Here is a 21,617-nt window from a genome sequence, read left to right as displayed (position 1 = left end):
GAGAGACAGTGAGAAGGGAGAAACACTAAAATTGAAAAAGAAGTTTCTATTTGATGTGGTGGCATGTGACTATAGTCCCAGATGCTCAGTAGGTAGAAGTGGAAAGATTGCATGAACCCAGGAATTTGGGGCCAGTCTGAGTAACACAGTGAGAAAAAGAAAAAAAATAAATTTACTTAGTTTTTCATTCCTTTAAGTTCACTATTAAAAGGGTTTTCAATCCTCAGAAAAACCCAAAGAAGAAAGCTTATTAGAGGATTAAAAAAAAAAAGTCTAAAGTAAAACTCTGCAGGTGAAATTGAGGAATATATTCCAAAAGAAAGAATAGCAATATTGTAAGTTCAAGGTCAGAAAGCAGAAGGAATTGTGTAAGCAGCCCAGGAGAATCAAATAATGATGAATTATTGAACACAAAAATGAAAAATTGTAGTTATAATAAGTTTTAAGCTATCTCTGGGAAGGTCAATGGAATATTCTGTGTAGGGAAATTGCCAAGACATAAACCCAATAAAATATGCCTAGATTCTGATGAAGAGAATTCTGTTCATGAACCAGGCAATATACAATCCTTCAAATCTATTCATCATCAGATTTTCCTACAAAGACAAATGATAGGAATGTAGTGGGATGAATAATCTGAGCAATGGTTATTGTAATAGCATCACCTAAAATCCTGGCGGCCCAAATGCAAAAGTCAGGAAGTGTTCCCTTACCATTCATCACTTGCAAAGACTACCACTGCATTCCAGAAACAAAGGAGACACTGGGGATACAGTCTAAGTCCTGGCCTTAATAATAAACTGCTGACTGGCTACTGAGTTTTGTTTGTGCCTTAAGCATATCTGAATCATTAGCAAAACAACTCATGGGCCTATTCTACCATTGGTGAAAAGGCGAAAGAAATTCCAGGCATTGTCTACATCCATCTTACTAATCAAAATTTAAGGGCTGGCCTAACTCAGTTATACAAATATTGGTTGATACCAGCTCTGTGCAAGGCTCTGAGCTACCTGTCTGAGGCAAAGAGATGACTAAAACATGGATCCTAACCCAAGGAATCATATTATTTTGTAAGGGAACTTTAAGGTATTTAATATAAAATGGTGAGCACTAAGATAAGGATATGTATAGATGCTATAGGAATACTAAGAAGAGGTTTGAGCTTGGGAAAAGGTGAGGAAAGAGTACCAGAGATGGTTTCCAGGAGTGTAATACAAACATCTGAGTTAAGAATCTCAAACATGAGTAAGTTAAATAAAGCTGAGGGAATTTGAAGTAAAACCTTATAGGTAGAAGGAAGAGCATTTGTCTAAATTTGGAGACAGAAAACAGAATATTGTTCAATCAATTCCTATCCTTTGGATCTCTACTCTTAACCCTCTCTTTCCATAATGTACCAAATATAATCCTGCACGCATGTCCTCTATCTTCATTTCAGTTCACCTCAGTCGTCTCCCTGCCAATCATGGCTCACCCTTATGCTTACTCCTCTGCCAACTCCAATATTGAGCCCTGCAGCTTTTCTTTTTTACTTTTCTTTTTCTTTCTTCTTTCTTTGGGTGCTGGGGATTAAACAAAGGGCCTCTGTTATGGTTTGGATGTGAGGTGTCCCCCCAAAGCTCCTGTGAAGGAATATTCAGAGGTAAAATGATTGGATTATGAGAGCTGTCTCCTAATCAAGTCTATCATAGTTTGAAAGGTCTGACTGTAGGCAGGAGAGGCGTGGCTGGTGAGGTGGATCACTGGGGGATATATTCTGGAAGGATGCATCTTCCCTGTGGTTCCTCTTTCCTACTTTTCTGATTTGCCATGAGCTGAGCAGCTTTCCTTTCTGGGCCCTTCACTATGATGCGCTCCTTTACCTTGGGCCCAGAGCAATGGAGCTCATCATCTATGTATTGAACCTCTGAAAGTATGAGTCCAATAAACTTTTCCTCCTCTAAATTGTTCTTACAGGGTATTTTGGTCATAGTGACACAGAAGCTAACTAAAACAGCCTCACACATGCTAAGCACATGTTCTACCACCATAGCCAGATTTTCTATGTTATAAAACTATTTCATCCCTTTAATTGGACATATCTTTCTTAAAAGGCCCTCAGTTCTCTAAAGTCTTCTCCAATGGAAACTTCCACTTTCCAGGATAAGAAACATTGACTTACTTTTTTCTGATGCTATCTACACACCAGCACTCCTCTTCTGTTAAATATATCATTCCTCTTCTGAAGCCTACACCCATCCACATATACTATAAATATACCATATACTTCCTCCATCCCCAACAGAGCAACCTTAAGATGCTTACCATCCTTCTAGCAACAAGGTTCTTTTTTTTTTTTTTTTTTTTTAATATCTATTTTTTAATTCTCGGCAGACACAACATCTTTGTCTGTATGTGGTGCTGAGGATCGAACCCGGGCCGCACGCATGCCAGGCGAGCGCGCTACTGCTTGAGCCACATCCCCAGCCCCAACAAGGTTCTTTTTAGCACTAAGTTGCCTACAATTATCTATTACATCTAAAACATCTAACAATATCAGAAATAGTAGTAAATCAGTATGTCTAATTTTCAGATTTATGCTGGTCAAGGTAGCATTTTAAAAAAATTAAATCACTTAACAATGCTTTGAAGAATTGCATTTCATATAAAAATATGAATTTCTGACTTCTCTTGAAAAATCAAAAGATCTAGCAATGCTAGGCCTCCATTCCCACGTGGCAAAAATTAGTTACAGCTGACTAATTGCTTTTGTCAGGATATGTATTCCAGCTGCAAATTCCTAACACGTCCCAAAGGGAGGCAGAATAATAACTGCTAGGGTTATAGTTCCATCTGGGGCCCTGTTTTGAAATTTTTTTATTTTAGTAAAATCAACATTTTCATAAATGTAGTTTCACAAGTGTTTTTTTTTTTTTTGTGGGGGGGGCGACAAGTACCAGATATTGAACTCAGAGACACTCAACCACTGAGCAACATCCCCAGCCCTATTTTGTATTTTATTTAGAGAAAGGGTTACAATGAGTTGCTTAGCAACTCGCCATTGCTGAGTGTCATCTTCCTGCCTCAGCCTCTGGAGCTGAGCAGCTGGGGATTACAGGAGTGAGCCACCATGCCCAGCCACATTCACAAGTTTTTAACACAAGAATAGATACACATAACCAGTTCCATAATCAAGATAGTTAACACTTTCATCACCCCAAATAATTCCCTTGTGCTATCTTTTTTTTATAGCCACACCTTCTCCTCACCTCTAACCACTAGCAACCAGAGATGATAGTTTTGTCTTTTCAAGAATGCCATACCAATGGAACCATGCAGTGTATACTTGTTTAGGTGGGCTTCTTTCACTCAACGTGTTTCTGGGATTCTTCCATATGGTGTGGATACCCACAGTTAACGTGGCTTGTCACATTAACTTATTTTTCAAAAACTGAAACAGACTCGTGTTTTTGAGATAACCCTCTTTTGGTCACGGGATTATTCTCAATTTCCTATTTTCTTGGGGATTTTTAGGTCTAGGTTCATGAGGGAAAATTGTTTTGAAGTTTTATTGTACTGTCCTTCTCTAGTTTTGGAATTATAGTGGTGCAGGCCTCAGAATAAGTTGTTTTCTATTTTTTGGAAGAGACTTACGTATAAGTGGTTCTATGTCCTCTTTAAAGGTTTGGAAGAATTTGCTTGTAAAGTGATCAGGGCACAGACATTTCTTTTTGGAAGGTTTTAATCTACAAATTCAATTTTTAAAAATAGTTACAGATCTATTCAGGTTATCTATTTCATCTTGAGTGAGTTTTGGTAGTGGATGGTTTTCAAAGAAATCAGCTTGTTTCACTTAAGCTGTCAAATTTGTATGAACACAGTTGTTTGTAGTATTTCTTTAATGTCTATGGATTCTGTCTTTCTTATAGCAGAATGAAAAAGAACATGGAATATTTTGTGTCTATGAAAAAGAGAATAAGAGACATGAAATTCAAAAGAAGTAGGAGAAGGCATATTTCTTTGTGGAAGAGAATATTCCCAAATGGTTTAATACACAACACAAAATGTGACTGTGTCAAAAGATACATTATGAAACAAATTCTAGGAAGAACTATGATTAGAATGTGGTAAAGATACATGATGAAAACTAAATAAATAGAAGAGTACTGAAATTTAAGGCTTTTTAAAATGCAAATATAGGGGCTGGGGATGTGGCTCAAGTGGTAGTGCGCTCGCCTGGCATGCATGCAGCCCAGGGTTCAATCCTCAGCACCACATACAAAGAAAGATGTTGTGTCTGCCGAAAACTGAAAAATAAATATTAAAAATTCTCTCTCTCTCTCTCTTTAAAAACAAATGCAAATATAATATGTACTCCTGTGAAATGCAGTTATATAGTAAGAAAATAAAGTCTCTTTATAAAATAATGCCTACTGCAAGGCATGGCTGTGCACACCTGTAATTTCAACAGCTCAGGAGGCTGAGAAAGAAGGATCACAATTTGAGGCCAGCCTCAGCAGTGTAGTGAGTGCCTAAGTAACTTGGCAAGACCCTGTCTCAAAATACAAAATAAAAAGGGGTGGGATGTAGTTCAGAGGTGAGGTAAAGTGCCTCTGGGTTCAATTTCCAGTACAAAAAAACAAAAAAACAAAAAAAAAAAAAAAAAAAAGGAAAGAAAAGAAAGCCCACTGAATGCAGCAGAATTTTTTAGTGGTAAGGCTGCAAACTTAAAAGGCAAGTTGAGTGACAATCTTAAATAATTTGCATCGTGTCTCTTTATAGTTGATGCAAACACAGATAAAAGTAACTGTCTGATAGCTCTACTTATTTAAAATATCAATGTGAATCTCAATGTGATTGAAAAACTTTTGGATGTGATGCTTTTTGGACAAAAAGCATGAAGAAAATAATTCTCTTAGGCTGGGGATGTGGCTCAAGCAGTAGTGCGCTTGCCTGGCATGTGCGGGGCTCTGGGTTCAATCCTCAACACCACATAAAAATAAAGATATTGTGTCCACCTAAAACTAAAAAAATAAATATTAAAAAAAGGGAAAATAATTCTCTTTACTGAGAAAAGTCTTGAACAGTTTATTGAAGACATGACAATGGGCAATGCTCCTGAAATGGTCTTTGTCAACAGTAGACTTGTTTCAAAATCTAAATCTCTGGCAACACTTTGCAAAGACACAGAACTCTAAACTATTCATTAACTTCTTTGTCTAAAAAGCTAAAAGTCAAACAACATATGTATATAGTTAAAATATGAATTAAATAAATTTCTGGGTCAATGTTTTACTTGATAAACTGGATCAGAACTTACAGTATGCTGTTATTATGACATTGATATTAGGGGGCTTCGAGCTAGGTGTGATGCTAAACAAATATTTTGAGCTTGGACTTGAGCCAAAGGAATTCTCAGCCTCAGATCACCAGCAGAGACTGATACAATCTGATTACTTATCTGCAAGGGCACTCACGTGGAACCACATAATACATGATTCATTTTATTCCTTTTTCAAGGATTTTATCTTTGGAAAATTTATCTGGAAAGGAATGATGTTTTCTATTTTGCTCTATTTTTCCATGCTCAAAGAGGATATTCAGAAATGAAAATAATGACATACAATGCATTCCTAAAGTTATAGAGCTAGGAGTTAATATCCCAAAAAGATTTTTTTATTTTAATTTTATAAAAATTAAAAATGTTCAATTTATATTTATCATTTATACTGAAAACTAACTTATGCTGGCTAATACAATACAGAGCAACACTTAGGATTAAATGTGATGGTTGAAATTTTAAGTTTTACAAATATCTTAGAAGTAATACTCTATTAAACCAGAAAAAGGCAAAATTGATAAGTTTGATTTCATTAAAGAAAAACTGTTTTTCAAAAGACATCATCAAGAAATAAAAAGATAAACCACAAGCTAGGACTATAAATAAATAAATAAATAAATAAGATATAAACAAATTAATAACTCCATAAACAAATAACACATAAGTCCACTTACATATATCACAAATATAAAAATGCTCTCAAAACTCAATGAGCTTAGCATGGTGGCAGACACCTGTAATCCAGCTACTTGGGAGGCTGAGGCAGAGGATTGTAAGTTCAAGGCCATCCTGGACAACTTGGCAAGGCTCTAACGCAGAATAAAAAATAAAGGGCTGGGGATAGCTCAGTGGTGAACACTCCTGGGTTCAGTCACCAGTACAGAAATTAAAAAAAAAAAAACAACAAACAGAAAACAAAAAACTTATTTTAAAAATGTGTGGGCTTTGAGTGTACCTCAGCAGTAGCACTTGCCTCATGAGGGCGAGGCTGTGAGTTCAATCCCTAGCACTGAAAATAAAAATTAAAAATAAAAATGGGCAAAAGAATTGAACAACATTTTACAAAGGTAAATTAGAGGTTGGTACATTTTCTTAGGATGGGGCCAGAGTTAATATTTTAGGTTTTGTGTGCTCTGTCATAATTATTCAATTCTTTTGTCACATGAAAAAACATCATAAACCATATAAAAATGTAGGGTGTGGCTGTTTTCTAGTAAATTATTTGCAAATATAGGTGGTGTTTTAGTGAACTTTTGCATTATTGTGAACAAGATACATGATAAGAATAACTTAGAGGAGAGAAAGTTTATTTGGGCCTCATGGTTTCAGAGGTCTCAGTCCATAGATGGCCAACTCCATTGCTCTGGGCCCAAGGTGAGGCAGTATGTCACAGGGGAAGGGCCCAGCAGAGGAAAGCTGCTCAGCTCACGGCAAGATCAGGAGAGAGAGAGAGAGAGAGAAAGAAAGAGAAAGATATATCCTTCCAAGGGCATGTCCCAATGGCCTACACTTCCTCATGCCATGCCCTACCTCCCTAGTTACCACCCAGTCCATTCAAAGTAGGATGGACTGATTAGGTTACAAATTCCCAGTCTTATCATTTTACCTCTGAATATTCCTGCATTAACAGAAGCTTTTGGAGGATACCTCGTATCTAAACTGTAACAGGTGGTGAGCCAGATTTGGCTTGAGAGTTATAGTATTTGAACCCCTGAAGAAAATATAAGAATGGCCAAAAAGGTGATGAAAAAATACTCAGCAAATCATCAGGAAGTGCAAACTCTGCAGCAAGATATAAGTATATACTCACTAGCAAGAATGATAAAAAGACTGACCATATTAAGTTCTGGTGAGGATGTGGAACAACTAGAATGCATGTTCTACTGATAGGAATATAAAATTGTACAAAAACTTAAAAACCACTTAGCATATGGATCAGTAATTCCATACTTGGGTATTTTCCCAAGAGAAATAATAACTATGTCCACATACAAAGTTGCTTTATTTGAAATAGGCAAAAAGAGGGGAAAAAAAACTCAACAACTGAAAAAAAGATTTATAAATTGTGGAATATCCATACAATAGGAACAACTAAGCAAAAAGGAACTTTTATACACAAAGTGATATGGATGAATCTGTGTAACTGGCTTCTTCTACTTATTGTATTAGTATTTCCTAACCTAAGTGAGAAGCTAATGGGTATTTACTATATGGCTAATATTTTACCTTACACATATAATCTTTTGCATATCTATCTGTTTAATGAAAACAATTTTAAAATGATAAATGAAATAAAATATATAGCGCTTAATATATGGCAGGTGTGGGCATACAATAAATACTGATTTTTAAAAGGTTAGCATCAATGTCCTTAATTTTGCCCTGCTCAATCTCAAAATGTTTCTTTTTATATCCCCTCCTAGTATAATTCCTCCTTCCCAAATTTAACCCTATCATTTGTCTTCGTGTTAAGAACTCATTCCCATCAAATTCTCTTCAGAACCTAACTTATCAATTATTTCATTTTACTTTTACTCTCTTGAATTGCTCTTTCCTTTGGCCTACCAAAGTCTCCTGTACTCTAAAAAAGGGATGGCAAACTCATTCTGTAAGAAGTCAGATAGCAAATATTTTAGATTTTATTTGCATATAAAGATCCTTTAAACATAGAAACCATTTTTTTAAGTCAAAAAGCCGGATTTGATCCATGGGGTAGTTTGCCAACCCCTTGTTCTAAAACATGATGAAGCACAACTTCTCAATTCTATTTCCTGCTACCAAAACTACCTCTGTAACCTAGGGAAAATTTAAATAAACCCTGTAGCTTCACTTGCTTTTAGTTGATTTTAGAAAGCACTAATTTTGGAGGACATGCAGCTGAATAATATTAGTCTCCCACTAGCTTTGCTATATATGACACCTCTGACTGAATCTAACATGTTAAAATTGTTCTTATGCAAAAGCTGCCTTTCCCTATCTTTTCTGGCAGAAGTTGTTTTTCACAATCTTCCCTGTTCTTCAGAAAAAGATGACTTTTGTATCCTAATACTCATCTGCAAGGTTAGCTATTCCTGAAAAAAGGAACTAAAAAGACATGAGTCAAAAGACTTTCTAATCAGTAATTTTTTTTGGATTTGCAGAGCCCAGCACATCTGGTTGTCTACAGATAACAGTGGCACATTTCAGAAAATTTGTAACTACCATGGAGTCTTCCTATCTGGTATGCTTACACCCAAATTCCTATGTAAGCCTTGCACTTGCATCTCCTGAGCAAGATGGTCTTTTTTGGTGACAGCAACAAAGACCATCTTCTTTGTTTTGCTAGCTTTCCAAATAAACTTTTTTTCCTTGCCCCAACAACTTGTCCTTGAGTCACTGGTCTGTTCAAGTAGCCAATGTGAATTTGAGTTTGGTAACATTTCTCAAATTCAAGTAAATTTGCTGTGTTGCCATCACACACCTAACACCATATTAAGCGTTTCTATATTTTTTTCATCTCATACAATCCTTGCAGTGATACTAAAATGTTTTAGCACTATTTTACAAAATAGAACATTGAGGGGCTGGGGTTGTGGCTAAGTGGTAGAGTGCTATTCTTGCACATGTAAGGGACTGGGTTCAATCCTCAGCATTACATAAAAATAAATATAAAATAAAGATATTTAAAAAAGATTTTAAAAAATAGGATATTGAAACTTGGCAAGTATAAACAATTAGGTAGTTAACACCAGAACTGTTTTTATAACCAGTTTCTTTGTGTCTAATTCTAGAACACTTTTGATTATATCACACTACTCCCATATTTCTTCACTGTGATTTATCTGGGAAACAGAAATCTTCAACTGGTGCTTCTACTTTTTCACTGAAATGCCTACTATTTTTGTACTCAGTCTTTCAGAATCTGATTTCTGTCTCCAATGCTCTATTAAAAACCATTCAACAAATCCAGTAATATATAAATTTAAAAACTACAGGGCTGGGGCTGTAGTTCAGTGGTAGAGTGCTTGCCTTGCTCGTGTGAGGCACTGGGTTTGATCCTCAGCACCACATAAAAATATAAATAAATAAAGATTGTGTGAATCTTGGGTGAATGATGAAATGTTCTAGAATTAGAACATTCTAAAAGAAAAATTTAAAAAAATTTATAAGCCACAAGTCTTATTATATCAATGACATTTAAGTATGATTTAAAAAATAGTGTAGCCACTTTGAAAAGTTTGGCAGGTCCTCAAAAAATTAAACCAGGTTACCATCCCACCCAACAATTCTACTACTAGGTATATAACCAAGAGAACTTAAAACATGTTCACAAAAGAACTTGTACATGAATGTTCACAGCATCATTATTCATACTAATCAAAAAAAGGAAAATTCAAGTGCCCATATCAACTGAAGAATGGATAAACAAAATAAGGTATATTCATACATCAAATATTATTATCCATAAAAAGGAATATAGTGATGATACATGCAGAAAACATGGATGAACCTTAAAAACATTATGCCAAATGGAAGAAGCCAGTTGAAAAAGGTCACACATTGTTCTGTATATATGAAATGTCCAAAACAGGCTAATATATAGAGACAGAAAGTAGATTAATAGTTGCCTGAGATTGGGGAAGGAGAAAATGGGAGTGGTTGGTAGTGGGTACAGTGTTGCTTTTTGGAATGATGAAATGTTCTAGAATTAGTAGTGATGGTTGTATAATCTTGTGAATATACTAAAAAGTCCCCAAATTATACACTTTAAAAAGGTAAATTTTATGGTGTGAATTATATCTTAATTTTAAAAAAGAAAAAAAAAAACCTACCTAGAATCCTATATTCCTACCTTTTCATTTTTCCTTATTTTTTTCTCTAGTCATCAATTATATGTACATATATAATTGATCACTTTAATTTTCCTGTCATGGATACAAAATCATTTTCCATTTTTCCATACAACCATAACTATGTAATTTTACCTCTTATAGATATAAAATATATCAAAAGACTACAATTTTAATATTTTGTTTTTCCAACATTAAAAATGTATTTACATAATTAAGCCTAAGGGGATATATATATATATATATATATATATATATATATATCTTCTTTTTATGTTTTTTTTTAATTTATTTTTTTCTACTTTTTCTATTGGTGCATTATAGTTGTACATAATGATGGGATTTGTTGTTACATATTCATACATGCATAAAATATAAAAATATAATTTGGCCCATATCACTCTCTAGCACTTACTCCCATCCCCTACCCCCTTCCCATCCTTGATCCTTTTCCTCTACTGGTCTCTCTTTGATTTTTAGGAGATCCATTCCCACCTTTCTTTTCCTTTTTCCTTTCTAGCTTCCACATATGAGAGAAAACACAACTCTTGACATTCTGAGTTTGACTTATTTCTCTTAACATGATTGTTTCTAGTTCCTTTTTACGGTATTTCTTTACAATCAGTTCCTAAAGTGGAATTATTGAGCTATATAATATGATAATTTTTATGGCCCTTGAAACATGGTTCCTACTATCTTGCAGGTCTGATACAATATATACCATCATCAGAAGAGCACAAGTAAACAAGACTGATAACCATAATATTATCAACATTAGGTGTTACTTTAAAATTTAATGTATAAAATATGACACATACAATAAAGAAAATGTTAAGTTCTTTCACTTAGTTGGATCTATTTCTGGATTCTCTAATCTATTCCACTGACATAATTCCCTGCTTGTGGTTTTATAATACATTCTTACATCAGATAATGTAGATGCTCTTTCCTTATTCTTTTGGACAATTTCTTATTTATCTGTTTAATTTTCTATATACATTTTAGAACACACTTTAAAGGTATAACTCCCCCTTGAATTTCTAAGGCATCTATCTGAATATTCAGAGTTCTCTAGAAAGCTCTCCCAAAGAGTCCCCTCAGAAAAGTGACCCTTTGATGTTCTTTCCCAGGATCTCTATGCATATCTGCAGCATAATATATATCACTTTGTTTTCTGGAAAACTAAATTAGAGGGCCATCACTTATATCTGAATCCTAAGTTAGTAGAACCTTACAGCGTGTCAAAGAAAATGTAAGGTTAATCTATGAATAAATCAAAGACACCTCTTGGCACAAGTTTAACAAGAGATTATTGCTTGGTACTACATTAGAAGGGGGAAAAGCAAAGAAAGAAAACAATCTTGCCTTTCAGGGAAATCTGGACTTTGAAAGGAAGGAGAATAAAAGGCATCCTACTAATAAGCAACTTTGGAGATTTTAACAGAATGATTATGTAATTAATGTTTATATGAATTTAATAGAATGTAGAGAAGAATGAGTACAGTAGGAGTTATGAAGGACTCTTGGAAATTGAGACAGGCAGAGAAGCACTAAATGGATTTGGTATGTTATAGTCTCTGTTACAAACATGAGTAAAGCCATGAGGTGATACATGGGACGCATGTACCTATCAACTCCACAAGGCTCAATTATTTCTGCCCCCCAAAATTTTATTCTATGCAGTAAAGAATTAAAATGTTTTTACCTGAAGTTCTCCAAGTTTCTTAGACGTTGGTGAAACAATGGTAAAAAATCCATTGATTTGATGGGTTGGAGAAAGCTGAGCTAGTCCACTGATCTGAACTTTACCAATTGGAAGATGATCAAGTTTGGTGATTACTTCCAGCACCAGCACAGCCATATCTAATTAGAAACAATGATAACTTAGATATTTTTCAATTATTTTTAATTTTGGAAATAGACAAGGGATATACATTGAAAAACTCTTTTACTTAAAAATTTCAAATAAACCAGGCACTTTCAATACCAATTTAGGGGTAGGGGGGTAGTGTAAGTGTAAGCCCAAGACCAAAAGAACAAGTATGTTTCAGAGAAAAATGATAAATACCTTACACTAAGCGGGGGAAAAAATACTGAATAAAATACTTAGTATACCAAGTATCTGGACAAGGAATATACCTTTAAAGAGTACTGTACTAACCATATTTGCCAAGAACTTAGGCTTTGTCTTTGAAATATAAAAGCAACAAATCTCAGTTGAATTCTTTCATTGAATTAGACAAAAGGCTGCTCTTACATAGCTGAAAGGTTTGGTTCCCGTCTCCCAGGAGTATCTAACTGCTTACTCCTGGGTTATATCTGGAGAACTGAGCTAATGAAATAAATCCCTTGAAACTAAGGAATGGAAATATATACTTTAACTGTTTTCTTCAATTATTCATTTAGACCTAATACCTTCATGGTCATCATTCATAAAAGGATAAATATTAAGTATGCAAAATGAATCTATGATCATTTCAAGAAAGCACAACTTCTGAAGATTTTTAAATTGTTTTTAGATATTGATGGATCTTTATTTTATTCATTTATTTATATGCAGTGCTGAGAATCGAACCCAGTGCCTCACACATGCTAGGCAAGTGCTCTACCACTGAGCCACAACTCCAGCCCCAACTTCTGAATATTTTATTACCAAAGTTGAGAAATAGTTCACTTTCACCACTGAAAGAAAAGCATGTGGAACTTATAATGAGAAGACCTGTGGTTGTGTCCTGGTTCTAATATTCACAAGCTATTTCTGTGTAAACCACAACTATCTATAAACAGGCATTATAACACCATATAGTTGCTATGTGAGAAATTAAGGTACACAGGGCCCTTCTACACCATAGTCGCTAAATGGTTATTATATGACTTCAGGCAAATTACTTAATAAACCACAGTCCCTTTCTTACCTATTCATGGGGGTTTTCTAAAAAAATCATATGAGCTAATAGATGCAAAAATGTTTTGTAGTCTATAAAATGATATGCACATGTGGACTAAAAGAAATAGATCAACATTTGTGGGCTCTTTACTAACAGCCAAGTTCTCCCATGTCTCATTAATCCTCTTTATGATTCTATAATATAGGTGTTTCTGTCTCTATCTGAGGATAAAACAAGCTCAGAGAGGTCACATAAAATTCCTGAGTTTAATAAGCTTTAAAGTGCCAGAACTAGGCTAAAACTCAGTTCTACTGAATTATATACCTCTTCATTATTCATTATAATGCTTAATTCCCAATAGACTTCTAACCTTCATCCTTCATTTTTGCTGTTACTAGAATTCCCATTGTTCAGCATTATTACCACCCCTCCTGTCTTGCATTTTCCTACTAATTAAATCTTATGAAATTATAGAGAGGCAAAAATCAAGTGGTAAGGCCCACAGAAGTACCATAATTTTTCCAGTTTCTACTTTAACCTTTCCATATTCCAAATATTTTCATGGCTGCTATTTCCTACAAAGCAATAAAGGGCAAGGGAGGAAAAATGTAAGAAGAGAATGTGAGGCACATCTCCAAATCCTATAATCCTTCTAGTTTTTGAATCCACATGGCATAGCAGAAATATTAATGTTCTTAGAATCACCAGCCTCCCTGAAATTAGGGTTAGTGTTATGGTAACCTTGGGTTGATCACTTTTAACTCTTTGAACCTCAAATTCATGACTTAGAAAACGAGGCAAATACACAGTACAAACATACAGATCCTCATAGAATGCATTCTAGTACTTCCCAGAGACTTTATTACTTTAATTCTTCTACTATATTTTCACTTTCACACACACAAAAAAAGTTTTAAAAGATTAAAATTGCAGAACTGGGGTTGTGGCTCAGTGGTAGAGTGCTTGCCTAGCATGTATGAGGCACTGAGTTCGAACTACTCAGCACCACCTAAAAATAAAGAAAGAAAATAACGGTACTGTGTCCATATACAATTAAAAAAATTTTTTTTAAATGCAAAGATTTTTCTCAATAGTTAAAAAAAATTCAATATTTAACAGGTATTTACAATTTCCTTAACTTCTTTTCAGAACAAGACAAAATAGACATAAAGAAATAAAATTTAAACACTTTGCCAATGTCACAGGGTCATTTGAAACACCAAGTAAGATGATGGAAGTGAAAGTATTTCATAAATTGCAAAATATTATACACATTCCCTTGTTTTCCTATGTTATTTTTATTTAAATGCATTTAAACTATTGACTACCTTAACTTCCAAACTGGACTAATTCATATTTTATGCTAATATGTAACATCATATTCATTAATTTTTGTTATTTTATTTTCAGTGAAATATGCATAAAAGTATATAAAAGAAAAACAATAAAACACCCACCCACCATACAGCTCAAGAAATAGTAATACTTTTCTGAAGTTTTCAGTTAGAGCACACAACCTTACAAATTAATATTTGATCTCTTGACTCTTCATTCTCTAAAAAACCTGTCATGCTCATGTCCACAACTGGGCCATCACTTACAAGGTTCACTTTATCTATCTCCTACCCAAATCCTACTTTTTCCATGACTTCTTTACTTCTTTCCTACATCGATATATGAAATTTGGGTGCTGACACATTTGGTGTTTATCTCTTTCAAAGATGGGAGAATTAGGCACAGGAAGATGAAAAAGCTTGCTCAAAGTAAAGTAGCAAGAGTAAAGAACAGAAGTAGGATTCTGGCTCCTCGGTAATTAAAAATTAACCCTTAATTAATGACCTAGAATATTCATACGATACTATGTATACCAAGTAATCAGATATTTAATTATATACTTTTCGACACTGCTCACTGCCATTTCGTGTATGTCAGTTTTGTGTTTTCCAACTTTTTAAAAATTTTTTTAATATATATATATTTTTAGTGTAGTTGGACACAATACCTTTGTTTTTTATTTATGTGGTGCTGAGGATTGAACCCAGTACCTTGTACGTGCTAGGTAAGTGTTCTGCCACTCAGCCCCAGCCCCTCAACTATTTTTTCCTTTATTTATTTATTTGCAGCCAAATATTTCAGTTTTATTACAGTTCTGAGGGGAGCCCATCAGGCTGGCAAGTGGTTCTGCTCATGTAGTCATTCAGGGACCATGGCTGACAATGGTTCTGCAATTTTCAACATGTGGCTTTCAGGAGCCCCTAGTCTTTAGCACTCCAGCCAACAGGAAGGGGAGAAAGAATGTTGGGGAGGACATGGGCAGGGTTTCAGGACCTCAACCTGGAGATGGCATTCATCACTTCTGCTCCCAGGCCTTTCCTCCAGAAAGAACCCATCTTTCCTCTCAAGATCTGCCCAGTTTTATTTATTTATTTTTTTATGTGGTGCCAAGGATCGAACCCAATGCCTCACACATGCTAGGCGAGCACTCTCCCCCACTGAGCCACAACTCCAGCCCTTCAACTAGTTTTTTTTTTTTTTTTTTATTGGTTCTCAAAACATTACAATGATCTTGACATATCAAATCTCATACATTTGATTCAAATGGGGTATGAATTCTTATTTTTACCACGTGTACAGATTGCAGGACCTTCAACTAGTTTTTAAATTCCTTTTCAGTGGGGCCTATTTTTAAATCTCTGTATTTCCCAAGTGCCTAAGACTCATACATGTGTAAGATTTTCACCAACAATGTGTCAAGTGTTGGACCAATCACCTTACAAACACTTTTTCATTTAATCTTCAGAATAATTCCTGATACGCAGGTATATTTTCTATCCACCTAACAGGAAACTGAGATTCTAAGATCTTAAGGAATCTCCCAGCATAGTACAGAAATTCAGTTCTGAAGACAGAATCCAAACTCTAGATTGAAAGTCTGTATTCTTCCCATTCACAGGTCACTTCTTCATGAAAATACTTGGAAGGTGAAAGGGTAGGTGATCTGATTTTACAGATGAAGAAATGGGATCAAAGCAAGAAAGGACTTTCCCAAGTTCATAACGCCAACTTAAATGTTCAGATGTCAAGTATAATGCATTATTATACCAGAGGATTCTCAAATAAACATTTGACCTGTTGATTATTATTTCAAAAGATATAATTTCTCTTAGTAAATTTCTAATCACTCATTATTTGTTAAATTATATAAAAATACTACCTGAGGATCTAAGTTGTAGGTTTATAATAGCAAGAGCTATCTATGGGTATCCTTTAATAAAAGTTATTTGTGAAGTTAGAATTAGATACCGTTCTGATCTTTATCTGATTAATTTTTATAATCTTTATAGTAATCCACATAATGTCTAAACATGCTAAGCATTTTTTGAATGACTAAATTATAGCACTTGTTCTTTATGTTTTGATGTTTCAAAAATTTTTTCCCTTTACCTCTAATCTTCCAATATTCATAACCCAACAATGTTTACATGATAAATGCATGATTTTTATTGACTTGGAACTGGATTGATTTGGTAAATAGCCCCACCATCTAAAATGTGTTTATGTGGAAACTTAATTTGAAGAAAGAAAGAACACAATAAATTCAGAATATTTTAACAGAAATGAAGACATTTTGCCTTTTGGTTCCCTATAAAGGGATCCCTTCATTCTCTACAAATCTATAACAGTAATTCACTAAAAAAAAAAAAAATTTAGGGGCTGGTTCAGTGGTAGAGTGCTCACCTAGCACATGTAAGGCACTGAATTTGATCCTCAGCCCCACAAAATAAATAAATAAATAAACAAACAAATAAATAAAGGTATTGTTGTCCATCCACAAGCTAAAAAAAAATGTTAAAAAATAAAAACAACCCATTTGGTACTTAGAAATACAGACTAGAGACTATAGTTCTTACTTAAAGAGTATGTTATAGTGCAGGGTGTGGTGGCACACACATGTAATCCCAGCAACTCAGGAGGCTGAGGCAGGAGGATCATAAACTCAAGGCTGGTCTCAGCAACTTAGCAAGACCCTCTCTCAAAATAAAAAAAAGGGGGGGGGGCTGGGGCTTCGGCTCTGTGGTAGAGCATTTGTCTGGCAAGTGTGAGGCACTGGGTTTGATCTTTAGCACCATATAAAAATAAATAAAATAAAGGTATAAAAAATAAAAATAAAAGAGAGCTGGGGATATAGCTCAGTGTTTAAGTACGCATGCCCCTGAGTTCAATCCCTTTTTTTTTTTTTTTTTTAAAGTATGGTATAGTGAAAAGACCATTTTTTTGTTGTTGTTTGTTTGTTAGTTCACTTTTATTATTGAGATGAGGTCTTGCTATGCTGCAAGACCTAGGCTGGCCTTGAACTCCTGGGCTCATGTGATCCTCCTGCCTCCGTCACCCAGATATCTAAGACTAAGAATCATGAGTTTTGGTGTCAGTCAAAAGTGGATTCAAATCCTAGTTCTGCCATTTATCAACTGTGACATTAGAGAGTATGCATTTCATCTCTCTGAACCTTCGTATTGTCTAAAAACAGAAAATACCTATTTTCTAGGGTTATTATTTCAAGGATAAGAATATGTATCAACTACTAAACACAAAGTATACACTCAATAAATGGTAGTTATTTAAAGCCTCTTTCATGCAATAATTAATGCTCATAAATCCTAGATACATAATATCACTTATTGCTGACAGCGTACCCACATACTTCCTATCATATCTGTAAGTAAAATAATAAATGAAAACATACCTGTTAAGTAAGAAGTAAATTGTTTTGGACCACAGCGAATAGCATAACGTGTAGTAGTTCTCACAGCTTTTGGTTCAGTTTGCAATGCATCCCGGGGACAAAAGAGAGTACCATCTGATGTTTCTCCCCACCACCTCACTCGTACAAGTACACAAGTAGGAGGCTTTGCAATCTTCCATATGACTTTATTAACTGTGAGTTTTAGAAAGCAACGTAGCTGACCTTCAACCAGAGGTGGTAGACTTGTAGATGGTGAAATGTCACTCAAACCTATGGAGGAATCTAAGAACACTGAGTCAAAATCTACACAAAACATAAAAAAAAAAAATACAATTTGATTTTTGAATGAAAACACAGCCCTTTAGTTTTACAGAGAGAAGGCTTATCCTGTTTATTCCAATACATGAGAAGTAACTAGCAATCCAGACCACAGAATAATCTACCCGGTCACTTATGCCCCACTGATAACTAATTAGTATTTAGAGTTTGATTCTGGTTATTCTAAGTAAAAAACATACCAACTAAGATATACTAATACAAACTTTTTGATTGAAAAGATACAATTTGAAAAACATAAATATAATGATACAAGTAGATAGGTTCTGCTAGGTAGGTCCAATTTGGTTTCTTTTTCCTTGTGGTACCAAGTATCGAACTCAGGGGCTCACACACACACTAGGCAACCAAGTTGCTACATCCCCAACCCTAAGTACTGTTTTGATTATTAAAATACCTATGGTTTTTAAAGATATTTTATCTTTACTTAATTCTTACTTATTTTTTTTGCCTAATTATTACTTCTTGCTAAACATAAAACAGCAACTCCCTTCACTTGAAAAATGATTTAACAATTCAACTCAGTATTATAATAAAGACCACCAGAATCTTTCCTTTCCTACAGTATTTATTGGATTTCAGAAGTATGATAAATCAAAATGTAAATGAGGCAATTACTATGACTCTAGTTGTCTTTTCACAGTCAGTACCTTTTTTACAAGACTTAAAAAAACACACATTCCTATATTATATATACCTTTCTATTCTGACTTTTCCTTTCAGGAGTAGTCATGCCTCTTCAAAGAAAATATACTGGAATCTGTCAGAATCCTATACAACTAATTCTTTGAACTTCCAAAGCAAACACTCTCTCTACTGTCTATAATGGGAAAAGACCCATCACAACTCTCATGGATAATTAGTTTCAATATAAAAATTATGTGCAAGGGCATACCAGCTGTTCCTGCACATGCACTTGATATAGTGAGGAAATTCTTTTCTATGCTGTTACATTATGTACTTTGATTTTCCTCCTATTAACCTAATATGCTTGCCTGGTTTGACAAGGAGCACCAATATTGGACACCTCCATGCATCATTCTCAGATCCTCTCATCACTCCTGGCGGATAAGGCATTGCCTCAAAAATGCCTTAGTGATCATTTTTCCCCCCAGATTTGGAAATGCCCTTTTATTTATTTATTTTTAGTGATCATTTTTTTTTTTTTTAATATTTATTTTTTAGTTATCAGCGGACACAACATCTTTGTTTGTATGTGGTGCTGAGGATTGAACCCGGGCCGCACGCATGCCAGGCCAGCGCGCTACCACTTGAGCCACATCCCCAGCCCCTAGTGATCATTTTTTAAAACATATTTTTTTTTTAGTTGTCGGTAGACATTTATTTATTTATTTAGCTATTTACATGCAGTGCTGAGAATCAGACCCAGTGCCTCACAAATGCTTGGCAAGTGTTCTACCACTGAGCCACAACCTCAGCCCCTTAGTTATCATTAAACAGGACAAAATTAATTCCCAGACTGCAGTTTCAGTCCTTAACCTAATAGCCTAATGTTCTACCACTGTTTCCAATATCTTTATCCTCACCAACTGACTATAATGTCAAAAGGCAAGGTCACCCAATATCCTCTGCCCTGCTCTTGGAGGTAGCCTTGTAGAGATTCAATTTCTAGTTTCCTGATCTGTCCTAAATTCCTAGGATGGACTGTTCTTATTGCAGCTAACATCTTCCAGTTTCCTAATCTGGAAGAGAGTAGATTCTTTTTGCAAGCTTGTTTCTTCTCCTAACTTGAGGAGGTCCTCTCGCTACATATTCTTTCATCATTTCAGGTTCTTTAGGAGACCCTCGTGCCTTTACCAAATCCTACCACATTTTGTCACTCCCCACTCTGTCCTTTATACTATCTCTGGCTTGTAGCCCTTCATACTTCATCATTAACTGCTTCTCTCTTTCTTCATTCAACTAACATTAACTGAGTCCTGTTGGTTACAGTCCTGGGGGATTCAGTAATGAATAAAATGCGATCATTGTCTATTAGGATCATAAACATACTCCCGTCTCCCACTTAAGTTTCTTACAGCCCCATGTCAGCCGCCAAAACTAAGCATACATTTACCTTTGTTATCAAAAACACTCCATAATTTTATTATTTTACCAGGATGCATTTAACCCTCATCCTACTTCATTTATCACCTCTTTTGCCTCCCACTTCAGGCTCTCTCCTTTCCATATTCAAGAGGGTTCTCTCTAACCTTCTGATTCCTTGGTTATTCTCTCTTCCACCCCTGATTTCCCCCTTTCCCTACAATTCTTTTCGCTCCGTTTATCTATTAAGCCCGCCCTACTACGCTTTCCTCAAATTTTGACAGCTTACCTCTTTTCCTGCGCCCACCGCCGCCCCCAGGCCCCTGGCCTTTTCGTTGTTTCATGACGAGCCGGACCTCTTCACCAACTCAACTCTGGCCCCAGAAGGCAAGCTGTACCCTCCCGCCATCCCGTCCCTCGGTGCCTGCGTTCCCCGGCAACCGGCGCCGCTGGGCAGCCTGGGAGGCAGGAAGAAGCGGCTCTTTCTCTAACAGCCTCCGGAAAGCAGTGGGAAGAGAAGGCGCCAAGACGCCTTCCCGCCAATAGACTACAACACCCAGGATGCTTTGCTACATTACCTCTGCGGGGTTGGAAGGGGCACGTCCATCTGCGCAAGCGCACAGGGATACGCCCGTTGAGGACTCCATTGCCCAGCGTGCATTGCCTTTAGGAGCGCTCCTTCTTCCGGCGAGGGGTTGTCGAGTTCTCCGTTGGGGATTGAGGAGTTCACAGACTCCATTACCCAGCTTCCTTTGTGGGATGGCTGTTGCGCACTTCCGGTGGAAACGCTAAGGCGAGGGGGTGGAGTTTACAAAGCCGGTGGGCGGTAGGTGGTGCTGCCGGTAGCTGGGTGCTGTCCAAAAGCGACTGGGCGTCGTTAGGAGTGAGCTGTGACCGGTTGGGCCTCACCTAGCGTGGGAAGAAGCTTCGGCACTGTTTGACTGTGTGCGGCCTCCCCTTGATGTCGGCCCTCGAAAAGAACATGCACCTCGGCCGCCTGCCCCCTCGCCCTCCTCTACCCGGTAGCGGGGGCAGTCAGAGCGGAGCCAAGATGCGAATGGGGTACGTGACTTGTACTTCTTCTCCTTAGAGGCCAGATCCGGGCCTCTAAAAATGGGGTCTTGGCGTTTAGAGCGGCACGGGAAGGGAGGCTTAGGATAGGAGGAAATATTGGCGACGACCTGAGACGTTTAGATGGAGTAGAAGGCAGATACCAGGACTAGGGGCGGCGACAAGTGAATAGAAATTGGAGGACAGATTATATTGTTGAAGGGAGAAGGAAATGAGGGAAATATTGGAGAAGCTGAGAAAATAATTTAAAGGATGAGAGAAGCAACTCTGAAAGAAGGGATAGAGGTTGGAGGGAAGACTAGAACAGTAGCAGAGGTGGGGGTAAATCTGCCAGGGAAGATTGAGGGGAATGGGAAAAGACTGAGAGAAAAGTTGATGGTAAT

At 36.1% G+C, this 21,617-nt stretch overlaps 2 protein-coding genes across 5 annotated transcripts in view; one reads left to right on the top strand and one right to left on the bottom strand.

Annotated features, from left to right (window-relative positions):
• C2cd3 (C2 domain containing 3 centriole elongation regulator) overlaps positions 1-20,643 on the bottom strand; it is a 137,642-nt gene extending 116,999 nt beyond the window's left edge. For 3 of the 4 annotated variants that reach the window (XR_007342272.1, XM_015477429.2, XM_048788074.1), the window contains exons 1-3: positions 20,453-20,643; positions 17,782-18,063; positions 11,855-12,012 (exon numbers count right to left, since the gene is read on the bottom strand). Coding sequence is in view for 2 of the 4 variants with exons in the window: in XM_015477429.2 (XP_015332915.1) it covers positions 11,855-12,012; positions 17,782-18,063; positions 20,453-20,507 (495 nt within the window). In the remaining 2 variants the exon portion in view is untranslated. Of the gene's footprint in view, positions 1-11,854; positions 12,013-17,781; positions 18,064-20,452 lie in introns of those variants that run through there. The other variant, XM_048788075.1, reaches the window with a different exon arrangement.
• Positions 20,644-20,647: 4 nt separating this feature from the next.
• The window catches only part of Ppme1 (protein phosphatase methylesterase 1), a 62,651-nt gene continuing 61,681 nt past the window's right edge, over positions 20,648-21,617 (top strand). The window contains exon 1 of the mRNA XM_015477430.2: positions 20,648-21,225. Within this exon, the coding sequence (XP_015332916.1) occupies positions 21,125-21,225 (101 nt within the window). The 5' untranslated portion in view covers positions 20,648-21,124. The remainder of the gene's footprint in view (positions 21,226-21,617) is intronic.

This window comes from Marmota marmota, unplaced genomic scaffold (genome assembly GCF_001458135.2).
Source record: "Marmota marmota marmota unplaced genomic scaffold, marMar, whole genome shotgun sequence".
NCBI lineage: Eukaryota > Metazoa > Chordata > Mammalia > Rodentia > Sciuridae > Marmota > Marmota marmota.
Note: the sequence above shows the minus strand (reverse complement) of the source record. Positions and strands in the feature narration are given on the sequence as shown.